At 40.6% G+C, this 14,778-nt stretch overlaps 1 protein-coding gene across 2 annotated transcripts in view; it reads left to right on the top strand.

The window, feature by feature from the left end:
- CFAP91 (cilia and flagella associated protein 91) overlaps nt 1-14,778 on the top strand; it is a 133,431-nt gene that overhangs the window by 28,824 nt on the left and 89,829 nt on the right. For both annotated transcript variants that reach the window (XM_063128829.1, XM_063128828.1), the window contains exons 5-7: nt 5,729-5,785; nt 12,350-12,531; nt 13,461-13,638. In XM_063128829.1, the coding sequence (XP_062984899.1) occupies nt 5,729-5,785; nt 12,350-12,531; nt 13,461-13,638 (417 nt within the window). The remainder of the gene's footprint in view (nt 1-5,728; nt 5,786-12,349; nt 12,532-13,460; nt 13,639-14,778) is intronic.

Genomic DNA, 14,778 nt, shown 5'->3' with positions numbered 1-14,778 from the left:
AACACCGCATTTGTGGTATACGTCATAATCTGTCCCTGTGAAAAGCTATATATTGGCAAAACTACAAGATGTGACAGAACCAGGATAGGTGAGCATATTAGCAAGATCAACTGTAGAACAGAAGGAGCACCACTTGTTCACCGCTGGAAAGAAAAATCACACAAATTTAAAAGACCTATCCTTCTGGGTTATAGAAACAATAAAGAATAAATCTGATATGATCCTTTTAGAGAGGGAGGCCAGATGGATGATCAGGCTGAATACAATCAGACCCTCTGGTCTCAATGAATCCTTGGACCTATCAGCAATGTTATGCTAAATAGCTGTTCTTACCTAATCGTTAAGGTCTCTCTTCTACATATCTTATATCTCTCTGTACCAGTCAAGCCTATGATTTCATTGAGCAAACGACTGTAAAAACCTTGTTGAGTAAGTACTTGAATTTTATTTGTGTAGCATAGATGATTCTTCGCAGTTTGTTTTACTTTGTATAGTCACATTTACAGGCTGAATAATGATGCATTTAAACTTTTTGTTTTTAATATGTATGTCTCTTTATATTTATCGCTAGAAACTGTTTTTCTATCATGATATTATGTATTTCAAGGCATAGTTGCTTGGAAAGTGTTTTCTATTGTAAATATTTTATTACAAAAGATTTTTTTTATTTTCAGATAAGCCCTGAGGAAGGACGTTTTTTGTCCAAAATGCGTAGGCACCTTCATTAAACCTTTTTCATACAAATAACATTTTGCAAAGATTATCCTTGGTTCTGCCCCTGCCTTCAGCTTGTTTTTTCACTCCCTCACAGGGTTTCCCTTCTCTTTCTGCACCACTGCTAGAGACTCCTTTCTGTCCATATTGTCTATTTCTGTTTTGTTCTTTTCCTTTCTGATTATAGTGGAATTGCCTGTGCTTTGTCCTGTCCTCTCTGAAGGTTCACAACTATTTGAGTATGTCTTAAGAGAAGAAGAAAAACAATTTATTTTTTGTTTGAGACCTCCCCCTTGACCTCTCCTGCTGACCTCCCCCTGTGAAACTCCTGTTAGCTCTCCCTGTTTGCTTGTTCTGATCACTCACTCTCTAGGAGCTGGATTCTTTTTCTAGCTTCTAGTTCAGCTGGGCCAGCTGCTCTTCTCTGCTTCTGCTCAGCTTGGAGTCAGGAAACCAAATGAGGTCACTGGGCAACCGACAACAATCAGCAACCTCATTTCATCCAATATTCTCCCAAAAATATTGTCAGACCATGTTGCAATTGAAACAGGCCTGTCATTAAATTCTCAAAGGCCATATCACCTAGTATGGCATTTGGATTCAAGATTTCTAACCAAATAGCTTCCCACTTTAACTATTAAAGGGGCCATTGAAGACTATTTTGAATTAAATGACATAGCAGGTATGGCTCCTAAGACTATCTGAGATGTCATGAAGGCTACAGTCTAAGGGGCCTGCATTGCCGAAAGTGCAGAATTAAAGAAACTTATAATAAGTGAGATTTATTAAATGACATAGCAGCCCTGGAATCAAAGCATAAACATACTGGCTCTGCAAAAGTACTTAGGGATTTAGGAGCTAAAAGAAAAGAACTGGAAATAGACACCACACGTATTGTTAAATCCTTCTTATATCTAAAACAAAAATATTACTCCTCTGGCAACAAGCATTCCAAAATATTGGCCAGAGCACTTATAAAGAAACAAACAAAATCCAAAATACACTTAATAAGTAGGAATGATGGCACCTTAAAACTTGATCATATTCAATTTAACTCTCTTTTACAGACTTTTATGCGCAGCTTTATCACACAACCTCTCCGTAGATCTTCTAGAAAACTATTTGGAAAAAGTGGTATTACTCCAGCCAACAAAAACCAACAAAAATGTTAAATGGAGATATATTGGTGTAGGAGGTTGAGCAAGCCATTAAACATTTGAAATGTAATAGAGCTTGCAGTCCAGACAAATTCAGAAGCTCTTTTTATAAAAAAATTAAGGATGCATTGACTCCTAGGCTTTTCTAAGATCTGGCAGGGCAAGGATCCTCCCAACACCTGGAAAATATCCAGGATAATAGTAATATCAAAACCTGGAACAGTAATATCAAAACACAAATGTGGGATCCTATTGCCCAACCACATTACTTAATTAGGATAACAAAAACAACAACACACATCTATTTTAGTTCAACGATTAAATAAGTTGGTAGGTAACCTAATTCATGTAGACCAGACTGGATTTATTCCTCAAAAACATATATCAGACCCTATATTTATTTATTTACAATATTTATATAATGCTCAACTATCTAAGAGATTCCAGAGGGGTGAACATAGGTAAAACAAAGAAGATTTAAAAAGCAAATTAAAATTGTTCAGTTTAAAAACAGAAAAAACAGTGGCTTGACAGTTGAGGAAGGCTTCTCGAAACAGTTGTTTTCAGGAGGCACCAGAAGCAGCCTAGTATTGGCTCCTGCCTGACCTCTAGGGCCAAAGAGTTCCACAGAGAAGGAACTAAAGGCTCTTCTCCAGTTGGGCCATATGTCCATGTGGAACCATCGGGAGCATGCCAAACAACAACCTCAGTGATCGGGCAAGTTGGTAAGGGTGAAGGTGCTCTCTCAGGTAACCTGACCCCATGTTGTTTAGGGCTTTATACACTAACTAGCTGTACCCGGCATAACATACGCCATTGTAGCATATCAAACTTGGGCCGCCCACCCAGCTCACATGAAATTAGGCTGGGGCCTGGGCTCGCAGCAGGCGAGCGCCCTCCCACCCGGCCACCAAGGGCCCTGGCTGTGCCTCGCTCATGCTCCGGACTGTGGTGCTGCCCCCTTCATGGGGGGGGAGCGAAGAGGCAGAAAGGGGGGTAGGATTACCTTGGAAAGCCCGGAGGAGTCGGGCGCGGGGCTTAGCAACCTGTATCAGCTGATGTTACACATTGCTACTGTTGCTTAGCAACCTGTATCAGCTGAAGCCTTTACAGAAACATACCTAAGCGTTTTATATATAGATAGATACCAAAACCTGGCCTGGTAGCCACTGCAATTCCCTCAGACAAGGAGTTTTATGTTGAAGTGAGACAGCTCCTGACAACTGCCAAGTTGCTGTGTTCTGCATTAGCTCCAGCTTCCAGAGCAATCTTAAGGACAGCCCCACATAGAGAGCATTGCAGTAATCCAGTTTTAAGGTTACTAATGCCTATGGCCAAGTATCCCTGTCCAGAAAAGGTAATAATAATAATATTAATAATAATATTAATAAATTTATTTCTTAGCCGCCTCTCCATTTTGATTGAGGCATGGAACAACAATAAAATACATACAAACTGAATTAAAACATAATATATACATTGTTAAAAACATCCTAAAAACCATTCTACAAACATCTTAAAATTCCAGTGGATAGGCCTGCTGGAAGAGATCAGTCATTATAGCTTTCTTGAATGCTAGTAGACTGTTAAGTTGATGAGTCTCCTCCGGCAGGCCATTCCACAGTCTGGGAGCAGCAGAAGAGAAGGTCCTCTGGGTAAAAGCCACACCGAGCCTCTTGGGCCTTCAGTGACAATGATGCATCTAGGGCCACAGCTAGACCTAAGGTTTATCCTGGGATCACCCAGGGTTCGCCCCTGCCTGAGCACTGGATCCCCTGTGTGTCACCTAGATGAACAGGTTTGACCCCTGGACGATCCAGGGATAAACCTTAGGTCTAGCTATGGCCTAGGAGTACCCCCAAATTACAAACCTGATCTTTCAAATAGGGTGACCATATGACCGGATTTGCCCGGACTTGTCTGGGGTTTTGATGGCAAATCCGGGAGGGGTAGGGGAAATCCGGATTTTTTTTGCAAAGAGCAGCTCTAATGGGAATTAACAAAAATGCTTATAACTCCATCATTTTTTAAGATAAAGGCATGAAACTTGGCACAATGGTAGCTTTTAGGAAGGGCTTTAGTCATACCAAATTTGAAACAGATCCGTTCATCCATTGATTTTTTAGGAATTTTTTAAAAATTGAGGTTTTAAAATTATTATTTTTAAAATCATCATTTTTAAAGTTAAAGGGATGAAACTTTGTACCATGATAGGACTTAGGTAGAGCTTTAGCCACACCAAATTTGAAACAGATCTTTTCATCCATTGATTTTTTAGGATTTTTGTTAAAAATGAGGTTTTAAAATTATTATTTTTAAAACTGTCATTTTTAAAGATAAAGAGCTGAAAGTTGGCACCATGATAGCTTTTAGGTAGAGCTTTAGCCGTACCAAATTTGAAACAGATCTGGGGACAGTAGCAAACCCTGTTAACAACAACAGCAGCTTGCAATGAGTGAAGATACAGTCAGAAAAGATATTTGAGGGAAGGGGAGAATGTAACACACAGAGTATAGCAAAAGCTTCAAAGTACAGCAAAACCTACAAAAGTAGGCATGAGTGAAGTTAATTTCAGATACATTGAAGCTCTCACTTGTTCTTTATTTCAGTGATTTTAACATTAAGATGTTATGTAGAACAGATTTGTCTTAAATGTGTGCTGTAAAATCAGACATGTGACCAAGGCTATGTTCGGGTGGGCACGCCCCCTTGGTGCTGGACACGCCCCCTTGGGGGCCAACCATGTTGTCCTCCTTTTTGGTTTCCAAAATATGGTCACCCTATTTCAAAGGAAGTGCAACCCCATCCAGAACAGGCAATGAGCCTTTTTCCCAGACTTGGGAACCACTCACCCACAGGGCTTCCGTCTTGCCAGGATTCAGTTTCAGTTTATTGGCCCTTATCCAGCCCATTACTGAGTTTAGGCACTGATCTAGGCCTTGCACAACCTTTCCTGATTCAGATGTCTCAGGGAGACAGAGCTGCTTGTCATCAGCATGCTTATGGCATTTTGCTCCAAATCCCCTAATGACCAACCCAAAATCTTCATATAGATGTTAAACTACATTGAGGACAAGATTATTAAAAGTAAATGTAAAAAAAAACTATTGTGAGAATTGGATCTAAATGTTCCTTTGTGAGCAACTTTGGTAGACTGCTTTTTATGGATTACACCTGACTCTTCTACTTTTTTTTATCCTATGCAGTATAGTATTTATTTATTTATTTATTACATTTATTTATTTATTACATTTATATACCGCCCCACAGCCGAAGCTCTCTGGGCGGTATACAACAGTACATCCCATGGCAATACATTTCACACAGTAATTATGCACTGTGTACATGAAAAATATATATTTTAAAAAAAACCTTGGGACCATGTCATTAGATGGTCAACTGATTAAGGCTTCCCACTGGCGCTTGTGGAAAATGTCATGTATAAAGCACTTGGACAATAGCTCCAAACTTTGTAGAATTTACTGTTTACATTATCTCTGACACTTCCTGACATTTTCTGCACACAAACCTGGAGGTCTTAGGACTCTTGTTATTTTGTTGTTCTGGGAGCACCTGATGCTTCAGTACTGATGGTAGGTAACACCTACCATGCTGTGTTATCAAGAAATAGTATAAACTTTGCTGAAGTTTGTGGAATGAGACCAGTGTTTTAGGCATCTGAATATATGTTTTAAAGAAAATATGAGAACAGTGGCTATTGTTTGTGAAACCACTCAAGACCAACTAACTGCTGAAAAGCAGTTAAGTGGTATGCTTATTAACAAACATGCATCCTGAGGGAATATTCTGTGTCTTTGCTTACTGGTTATCCTAAACACACTCCTCTGTCTTTTCAGACCTTTCATCCCATTTCATAAACCGATTCCACTGAATATCGTTTATGCAATATCAAAGTAAGTAGCACTATGCTTGTACAGTGGTTTATACTCATAGATAAAAGGCTATTCCATTGTTACTCAAGAAACATTTTTTCCAATAATGAAGCAATATTGAAAAGTCCAGAAACAGTAACTTTCCCACAGATGAGATGGAGGGCTGTTGAGGACAGGACTGTTGAGGATAGGGAAGCACACACAGGTCCCCCTGTCTGCATAATGGCCTTCTGAAATGCACATACATCCACCTGAGCACATGCACTAGGAGGGAAGGAAAGAAAGAGAAACAGGAATCTGTTGAGCCCTGTTGCATTCCTTGGGCATGGGGTGCTATGTATAGAGTAGGATGGATCATACCTAATATTTTTTCCAAACTGCAGACCATAAATGTGAAGTGCACATAGGCTAAATTTGAACAAAGAAGTTAAAGAAAACTATAGTTTAGAGTACTCTATTGTGACTAAACATGGTTTAATGTACACCAAAGTTCACCCTCAGAATCTGCAGTGATATAAAGTTAGTTATATGATGTATTGGCTATGATGGGAGTAGTATGTTCTGTAATGCTTATGTCTTTGAGCCAGAGTCACAACAGCAGAAGGGAAGGTTTTTAACCTCTTTACTCCTGGCATCTATGCCAGCTATTTATTTTTTCAATTAATCTTTGTGGTAGTCAGGATCTTTGTCAATAACCACACTACTTAGAATCATAGAATAGTAGAATTGGAAGGGGCCTATAAGGCTATCGAGTCCAACCCCCTGCTCATTGCAGGAATCTACCTGACAGATGGCTGTCTAGCTGCCTCTTGAATGCCTCTAGTGTGGGTACTTCGGCACTTGTAAATGTTTTAGTAAAACCTTTCTCTGGGTTTATAGGGGCCACATCTCAGGGCTAAATATATTTTCAGCTTTATATCAAAGACACCCCACCCCCACCCCAGAGAGGATTTTGTTAGAACTCCAAATGATTTATTCTCCATAAGAACTATATGTATCATTTTAATGTGCTATTTCTTGGAGAGACTTTCAGAAAGGACCAAGATACCTTCATGTTAATGGAATATTTAGTGTTTGAGGAAATTATGTTGTGCATGCTGCCATGGGTATGTGTTACCATTGCCCCCAAAGTCATGTGGGGATGATGCTGGCAATTCTCTTAGATTGCTTGCCCTGATTTCAGTCTTCATTGGCTTCTGTGGTCACTATGCTGGAATAAGACAATCTGGTGGTAGGACAAGGAATTTCAGGCCCAAACTAGATGTAAGGGATGGACTAAAGCTCAGTGGAGCCCAGAAGGTCCCAGGTTCAATCTGCAGCACCTTCAATTTCAAAGGACCTCAAGGAGTAGAGCTGGCAGCTTCCCCATTGCCTAAGCAAATGGAGAGATGCTGCCATTCAGGGTAAGCAAAGGCTGGTCTGTACCAATCATTTATTTATTTATTACATTTCTATACCGACCAATGCCGAACCTCTACGGGCAGTTCACAAATATTAAAACCACAAAACACAGAATAATAAATAAATAATAAATCCTTTGCCCCATTGTTAGTTCAGTATTGAAAAGCTTCAGGAAACAGTTCAAAGTGCAGGACGTGGAAGCAATGGCTTTTAAAAAATACTTGGAGTGCTAACAGTTTCATCACCATTAATATGGAAACCCTTGATATTTGTTCGGCCTGTGAGCTGAAACTATTCTTCTAGCTTTAAGTTCTTAGTTGTTGTTTTTTTGCACAAATCCATCCTTTTTAAATGTAACATATGGACACAAGCAGAGAAAGCTTAGCTATGTCCCCTCAAAAACTTCATTTATTACCTACTTTTCCCTTCAACATAAAAGTTACCAAGCTTGATAAATGAAAATACTCTTTGTGTTCTCTTAGTTTTGGGGGTCACTTGGGGCTGTTTCTATTACTCCCCCTTATGAAAGCTCAGCATCCCATGGACAGTGATGATTACATTACCATGGAATGTCAAATGGACAAATTGTTGCTCAAGGCATTTATGTACTGTACATTTATTACCTTGTTAATAAATATAATTATTCCAAACATATAGCACAGCGTCATATGTTTGGTATTTCACATGTGTTGGGTGTATCTTTTCCCCAACATTCTTTATTTAAACCAAAAGCAAGTTTGGGAGCCTGCATGTTTAAGTGGAAGAATGATGGGTCCAGAAGCTGCACAATCTTTTCCCATTATCTGTCTTCCACTTATCCCCACACCTCCCTGCAAGAGGAAAAGCAGCTGGAGACATGGCCTTTAGTAAAAAAAAATGATGGGAGGGTCAGTTAAGCAACCCCTTCGCTGCCCAGCCATGTTGTTCCTCTGCTTAAACTTACCACCTCCTGGGGCAGCATTCCCCCCCCCCTTTAACCTTTCAGGAGAAAGATACATGTGTGTATCTGTGTGTGTGGTGGTGGTGGTGTATATTGAGTTTGAGCCTGAGGCCATAAGATTAAATTACTGCTAGCAATGGATCTTGAAGTGCACTAACTATGCAAGGTGTTCAGTCTGTATCTAGTGTAAGCACTGACATGGGCCAGTGTATAAGTTTATTGGGGGTTTAATAGATTGTCTAATTAGGAACAGAAATACAGACAGCAAAAGGGAAAAGGTTTAACTCAACGTTATTGATTAAAAATAAAGTGCACTGGGCCACAAGGCTACCCTAGATGTGTCTGCATGACTAGTCATGCACTGTCGGTTATTTTGCGAAGAATCCACGATTAGGCCTAAACAGTGCCAAATAGTAGAAGAGGAGACCATGGCAAGTACACGGCCACTTTGAATAGGCAGCTTCTTGGATTCACTCAAGGCCTCTCTCCTCCTTGCCTTGGTCTCCTCTTCTACTACACTCCTGCTAACAAACTCTTGTTTGCTCACCTAATCACTTGCTCTCTGGGAGCTGGCTTCTTTTTATAGCTTCTAGTTCAGCTAGGGCAGCTTCTCTTCTCTGCTTTGCTCAGCTAAGAGTCAAGAAACAGAATTGTCAGAGACTTCATTTTCCTAGCATAACTTCTTACTACTGATTGAGCCTTTCTGCAGTCAAATTCAAACCAACTTACTTGAGATTGGCTAGGACATGCTCTGTATTTGCCTCTGGTCAAATTAGGCTTTAAATTTCTTATTATGTGCTGATACAAATGGACTTTACTGAGCTGACATCTGGTTGGAGTGTATTATCATGAAGAGATAACATCTGCTCCAACAGAAGGGTGCTTTTATTGTATCCATTGTACTATTGTTCCATTTAACTCTCCTTTGACCAAGTAGATCAACTCTGGCCTTGAACTCTTCGCAGGCAAAAAGATCTGGGAGCTACCATCCTCTCTAAAGAACTCAAACATCAGGGGCTTATGGTCACAGTGGCCCGTAGGGATAACCTCAGAATTAGCAAAGTTTCTGTTCTTGTTCAGGGGAACACACATCAATTTTAAGTTCAGCTATGTTTATTTTTCCCATAGACTTTCATTGTGATTTATAAACACCTATAACTTTTTTTTATTTTTAAAGATAGAAACATGAAACTTGGTGACCTTAGAGATGGTGTCAAGCTTGTCATGTGTTGAAATTTTCAGACACATCTGTGCAGCAGTTTGGTTGCAAAGAGTTTTTTTAAAAGTTAAAAAAGGAGAGGGAGAAGGAGTTGGGGGTGATTGACAGCTTCATCTCCCAATCCTGCTGAACACTCCAGCACTGTATCCCCCAGTCCTGCTCAAGTTACCAGCAGCCTCCAATCGCAATGGTGGAGGAGGGCTTAAGGAAGGAGAGACTCAGGAGATCTGTTCTTCTGGCTCTTTGAGGGTTAGAGCGTTGCTCCGAGAAGGAGTGTTTTGTGGAGCTGGGAGTTACTTACTAGGATTTTTGAGTGTGGTGGAGTTCTGTTTTGGTATCCTTCTTTTTCTTTAGCTTTCCCTGTCCTCTCTCTCTGTTGCCTTTCTTTTCTTTTGCTTTTTACATTATATTAACTTTTGTTTGTTCCTGTTGAGTGTGTGTTTGTTTTCTCCCCACCCCCCTTGCTCCAGCCAGGCATCCTTTCCTTCGTAAACCCCTGTGTCTGTGAGTGTGTTCATTCTTTCTGTTCATCTTTATTCTTTTAAAACCAAAACAAAATTAAAAAAAATCATTCTATACTCTCTCTCTCTCTCTGTGAGTGTGTGTTCAATCAGTCTTTCTCCTGATCTTTAACAAAACAATATATATATTTCTATCCTCTGTGTGTGTTGGTGGGTTGCCTGTTGGTTGTTTACAGTATTTACATAATCATGCACTGTGTGAGGGCAAAGCACTACACACATTTCATTCTATAAAATATTAAAACTTATATAATCATCCAAACTTATATAATCATCGCCCTCTCTGCCTGCCTGCCTGCCTGCCTGCCTGCCTGCCTGCCTGCCTGCCTGCCTGCCTGCCTGCCTGCCTGCCTGCCTGCCTGCCTGCCTGCCTGCCTGCCTGCCCTCTGTGCCCACCTGTGTGCCAGCATTGTGGGGTAGTCGGATCTGGTGGGTCTTACCCATGGATCTGTTGCTTACTTGTGCAACGCGATCACACCTCGCTGCCTGCCTCCTATTCCTCTCTGCTCACCTGCCTGCCTGCACTCTGTGTCCACCTGTGTGCCAGCATTGTGGGGAAGCCGGATCTGGTGGGTCTTATCCACAGATCTATTGCTTACTTGTGCAACGCAATAGCACGTTGCTGCCTGCTTCCTCTGCTTCTCTGCCTGCCTGCCCTCTGTGCCACCTGCGTGCCAGCATCGTGGGGTAGCCAGATCTGGCAGGTCTTACCCATGGATCTATTGCATATTTGTGAAACAGGATAGCACCTTGCTGCCTGCCTCCTCTGCCTGCCTGCGTGCCCACCTGTGTGCCAACATTGTGGGGTAGCCGGATCTGTTGGGTCTTACCCACAGACCTATTGCTTACTCATGCAACACGATCACACCTTGCTGCCTGCCTCCTCTGCCTGCCTGCCTCCTCTGCCTGCCTGCCCTCTGTGCCAGTGTTGTGGGGTAGCTGGATCTGGTGGGTCTGCTCCTCGGATCTATTGCTTACTCGTGCAATGTGATCTCACCTCACTGCCTGCCTCCTCTTCCTCTCGGCCTGCCCGCCCTTTGTGCCACCTGTATGCCAGTATTGTGGGGTAGCCGGATATGGTGGGTTTAACCCACAGATCTATTGCTTACTCGTGCAACACAATAGCACCTTGCTGCCTGCCTCCTCTGCCTCCCTGCCTGCCCAACTGTCCAGTTTTTTTCATGAAAAATGAGACAGTATCAGCACTTTGCTTATCATTTTCCATCATCATCGTATTATTTAATATTGGCTGTGCTTACTGTTCAGTAACTCAACTCTGAAGGAAGTAACCCGAAGGGATAGTCTTCCCATCGTGCTGTTAAGGGAATGCCACAGCATTTCTCACTGTCTATGGTTTTGGAACCACTGTGCCTGCCTTGCTGGGTTGGATTGCATTTTTGGCTGCACGATTGAAAATCGTGGGCTCACTGACTTGTGCGATCATCATCACTTATTGCTGCTGACTGCATCTGTGTGGCTGTCTGTATGTAACACTTCTACAGTTGTCCAATATTATGTTTCTGCTTGCAGCCACATTATGTGTGTATTACTGACTGGCCTACCTACTCCCTAATTTACAGTCCTCGACTGCTACTTGGTGTCTGGATGGTAAGCTCATGAGGCTGTGCTAGGCTACCTTTAGAACACAAAAGAACACTGAAGGGGAGATTTGCACTTGAATGGATAGTGCAATCTTCTAAATACACAGCTTTTGTCTTTGCTAAGAGAGGCTGGCTGCTTCAACTGTTCCTTTGAAAATCATATTTTTAAGAGTTGATTGCAGGAGAACCACTGCACATACGTGTCTGAATTTTTTCATGGATGGCTCACACCAGGACATCTGTACGTTCCCCAACTTTCATGTGTGTATCTTTAAAAATGAGATATAGCACTTTGGATTGCCTGAAAAATCACATATTAAAAAATTCATTGCGACCAAACTGCTGCACAAATGTGTCTGAAAATTTCCACGTAAGACAAGTTTCATGTTTCTATCTTGAAAAATAAAGTTTATCCCAATCCAAGTCTATGGGGAAAATTAGTCATCCAAATATCAATCTGGAGGTCCGAATCTCACTTCAGATTCAAATCCAAGGTGGATCGGGGGAGGTCCGAATCAATCTGAACTGAATCAGGCCCAGTTTGGAAGGTCTGACTCAGGATCCGAACTGAATCGAGGGGTCTGTGCACAGCTCTAGTGAGCAGTGGGTACTTCTCATGCAAGGTTGGCTGCTCATGAATTTGGGACTATGACCATAGAGACCTGAGTTTAAATCTCTGCTCAGCCATTCAGGCTAACTATCTCCAATTCAGACTAACTCTAACTCACAGGATTGTTGTGAGGATAAGGAGGAGCAATGAGCATTTGAAGTTTATGGCAGTATGGCGAGATAAAAATGCAATAAATAAAACAGTAAAAGTTATAATCTGAAATAACTGTAATCTATTTTTAAATATGTGAAGACATTTTGAAAGATAGTGTTTCGTTCTTGTTTTCCTTTTAGGCCAGAGCCATATACCCATCAAGGACTACCCAGGGATAAACCAGCCTATCTCATTTCACGAACTGTGTGTACACAGACAGATTACCGGGATAGTGAAGCTCAGACAGATCCCTATAGCCCAGAATATGTGGTGCCTTCAGGTTCAATACCTGAGTTACTGACCCTTGCAACACTGACGTGGGGTGAGTTGAACTAAGTATTCATGAGTATATAAGGGATAGGAAGCACAATATTCTGTATATCAGAGCTTAGTTCTCCTGTTGTGACTGTGCATTGCTATGTCTTTGAGTTATTTAGGGAAAAAATTAGTCAGTTCCCAGATCTATTACTAGCGTTTCTACTGTTTTTACATTCTGAAAACAGCGGACTTTTAGCATTTCCAATAATGCAGGAGAAGCTGACCCTTTTACAAAAGTACATTCAATTAACTTGTTAACATACCTGCCTATACCTGAGATAATAGCTAGTGGAAGATGGTCCTTTGTCCCACTTATTTCAATAGGGTTTAAGTGCTATTGACTTTAGTTGGATCGTACTGTGGTATGTTGGAGAAGTTTCTCTGGTGGTGGTTATTTATATGCTGCTTTGGAAAGCAAAGCAACAATACACAGATGTACATTGATGGTGCTATATAAATAAATAATAATAATAATAATAACTGATTAAAACCTCTTTAAACATACACAAAACCATTCTTTTCATAAATAAAAACTATCACAAAAATACCCATATTTTATTAAAAATAAGCTTTCACTAAGAGAAATTAATAAAATATCAGAAGCAGAAATACACTTTGATGTCAAAATATTACAATATAATCGATTGAATCAGGGTAGACCTAAGACCTGAGGAGAAGCACCAGCCCCTCCTCTCCTAAAGTCAAAGTGCCTAGTATTTAAGGGCTATCAACTCATTTTAAAACCTGAGGTAGAAGATTTTACAAATGTCTCTCCCTGGGAGTAAAAATACAATACAATAAATAATGTAAAACATTGCTGTCTGTTCATGACACTCTGCTTACCATGAATAATCTCAATGCACTTTGTAATTGAAAATAATGTTCATAAAATTAAATACCTCATGCAGTTTTATTTTTTCCTGCTCTTTGAAGGTCGGGGCCTTCCGGCAACCCAGGCAGAAGTGGAGGTGATTGAAAGAGCCCGAGGGAAACGTGCCTGGGAGGCAACCCTTCCGCTACTAAATGACGCTGCACACATTGCAAAAAGGAAGAGAATGATGGAGGAAATGGAGAGGAAAGAGTGGGCCTTCCGGGAGGAAGAAATAGAAGAGTAAGTCCTTTATTTTTACCTTCCTAGGCTCTTACATCCTGTTCCCATGAAAGCTGCAAAACTGGCAGTGTTTCAAGGAACAAGAGCAGCACCCTGTTCATGAAGAACAGTGGCGGAGCAAATGGCTCTGTCTCCATTTGCCAAGAAACATCTCGTTTCCTTACTTGTGTTTATTGCCAGCACAGATCTGCAGTAGTTTCATTGGCTCCTAAGGGACCGATTGAGATTCTTAGGCTATAAAAGTTACTGCGGGAGCACAAATGCTCATAGGATTGTGTAGTTGGCAGGGAAAAGAGGCACCACTGAACAGGTAATGAATAGCTCTGGTGCTGTTGAAAATAGTTAAAATCTTTAATAATTCTTGTCCGTATGCAAAATGCTCAACGTTTCGATTAGTTGTAATCCTTCCTCAGGAGCTACGTTTAATAAAATTACTACAGTTTAAAATATATTTGAAAAAAAAACCAGACATGGAACACAACACTTTTATTAATCCAAACTTTTAAACAGAGGTTTGTTCCTTATATAATCAAGATTTGAATTTTTGGGAATTTGCAGTAAATAGTTTTTGTTTGGGTATTAAACATTATCTACAGAAATTATCGCATGAAAATTCTTACAAGGTATAAATTATTTTGCCTCCCAGAGGATTATTGTGTTTAAGTATATATACACAGCAATTTCTATTGGCCTATGCTGGAAATAGTACAGCAAACTACGTATCAAACACATTATTTAGTTCATAGGAACTGACCTGACGCTGGAGACAGGCTACTAAAAAACCTGTTCCTGTATGTTAGATATTTCCTGGATCCCTTTTCTCCTCTGAGGGTTCTGCTGCGGAACTGCATCCAGTCAAAGAGTTCTGGCTCATAATGGCAAGTCTAGGTCACGTGCTATCTGATAAGGTTAATTATATAAGATTCATTAGCTCTAGTAGAGTGTTTTTAAGAGATTCTGCTCATACTTAGCTAGGAATGGAATGTCAGATCAGCAAGGTACTGTGGCAATCTTTTTACTTGAATTGGTTGTAAGTGTTAAATTCTAAAGAGTTGTTTAACCCTTTTGGCACAAGAGTTTTAAAAGTCAAAATCCAAAAGAGTTACCTTTTACTAAGTACTAGCTCATTGCCTCTAACAT

This window comes from Elgaria multicarinata, chromosome 6 (assembly GCF_023053635.1).
Source record: "Elgaria multicarinata webbii isolate HBS135686 ecotype San Diego chromosome 6, rElgMul1.1.pri, whole genome shotgun sequence".
NCBI lineage: Eukaryota > Metazoa > Chordata > Lepidosauria > Squamata > Anguidae > Elgaria > Elgaria multicarinata.
This window is presented reverse-complemented; position numbering and strand designations above follow the sequence as displayed.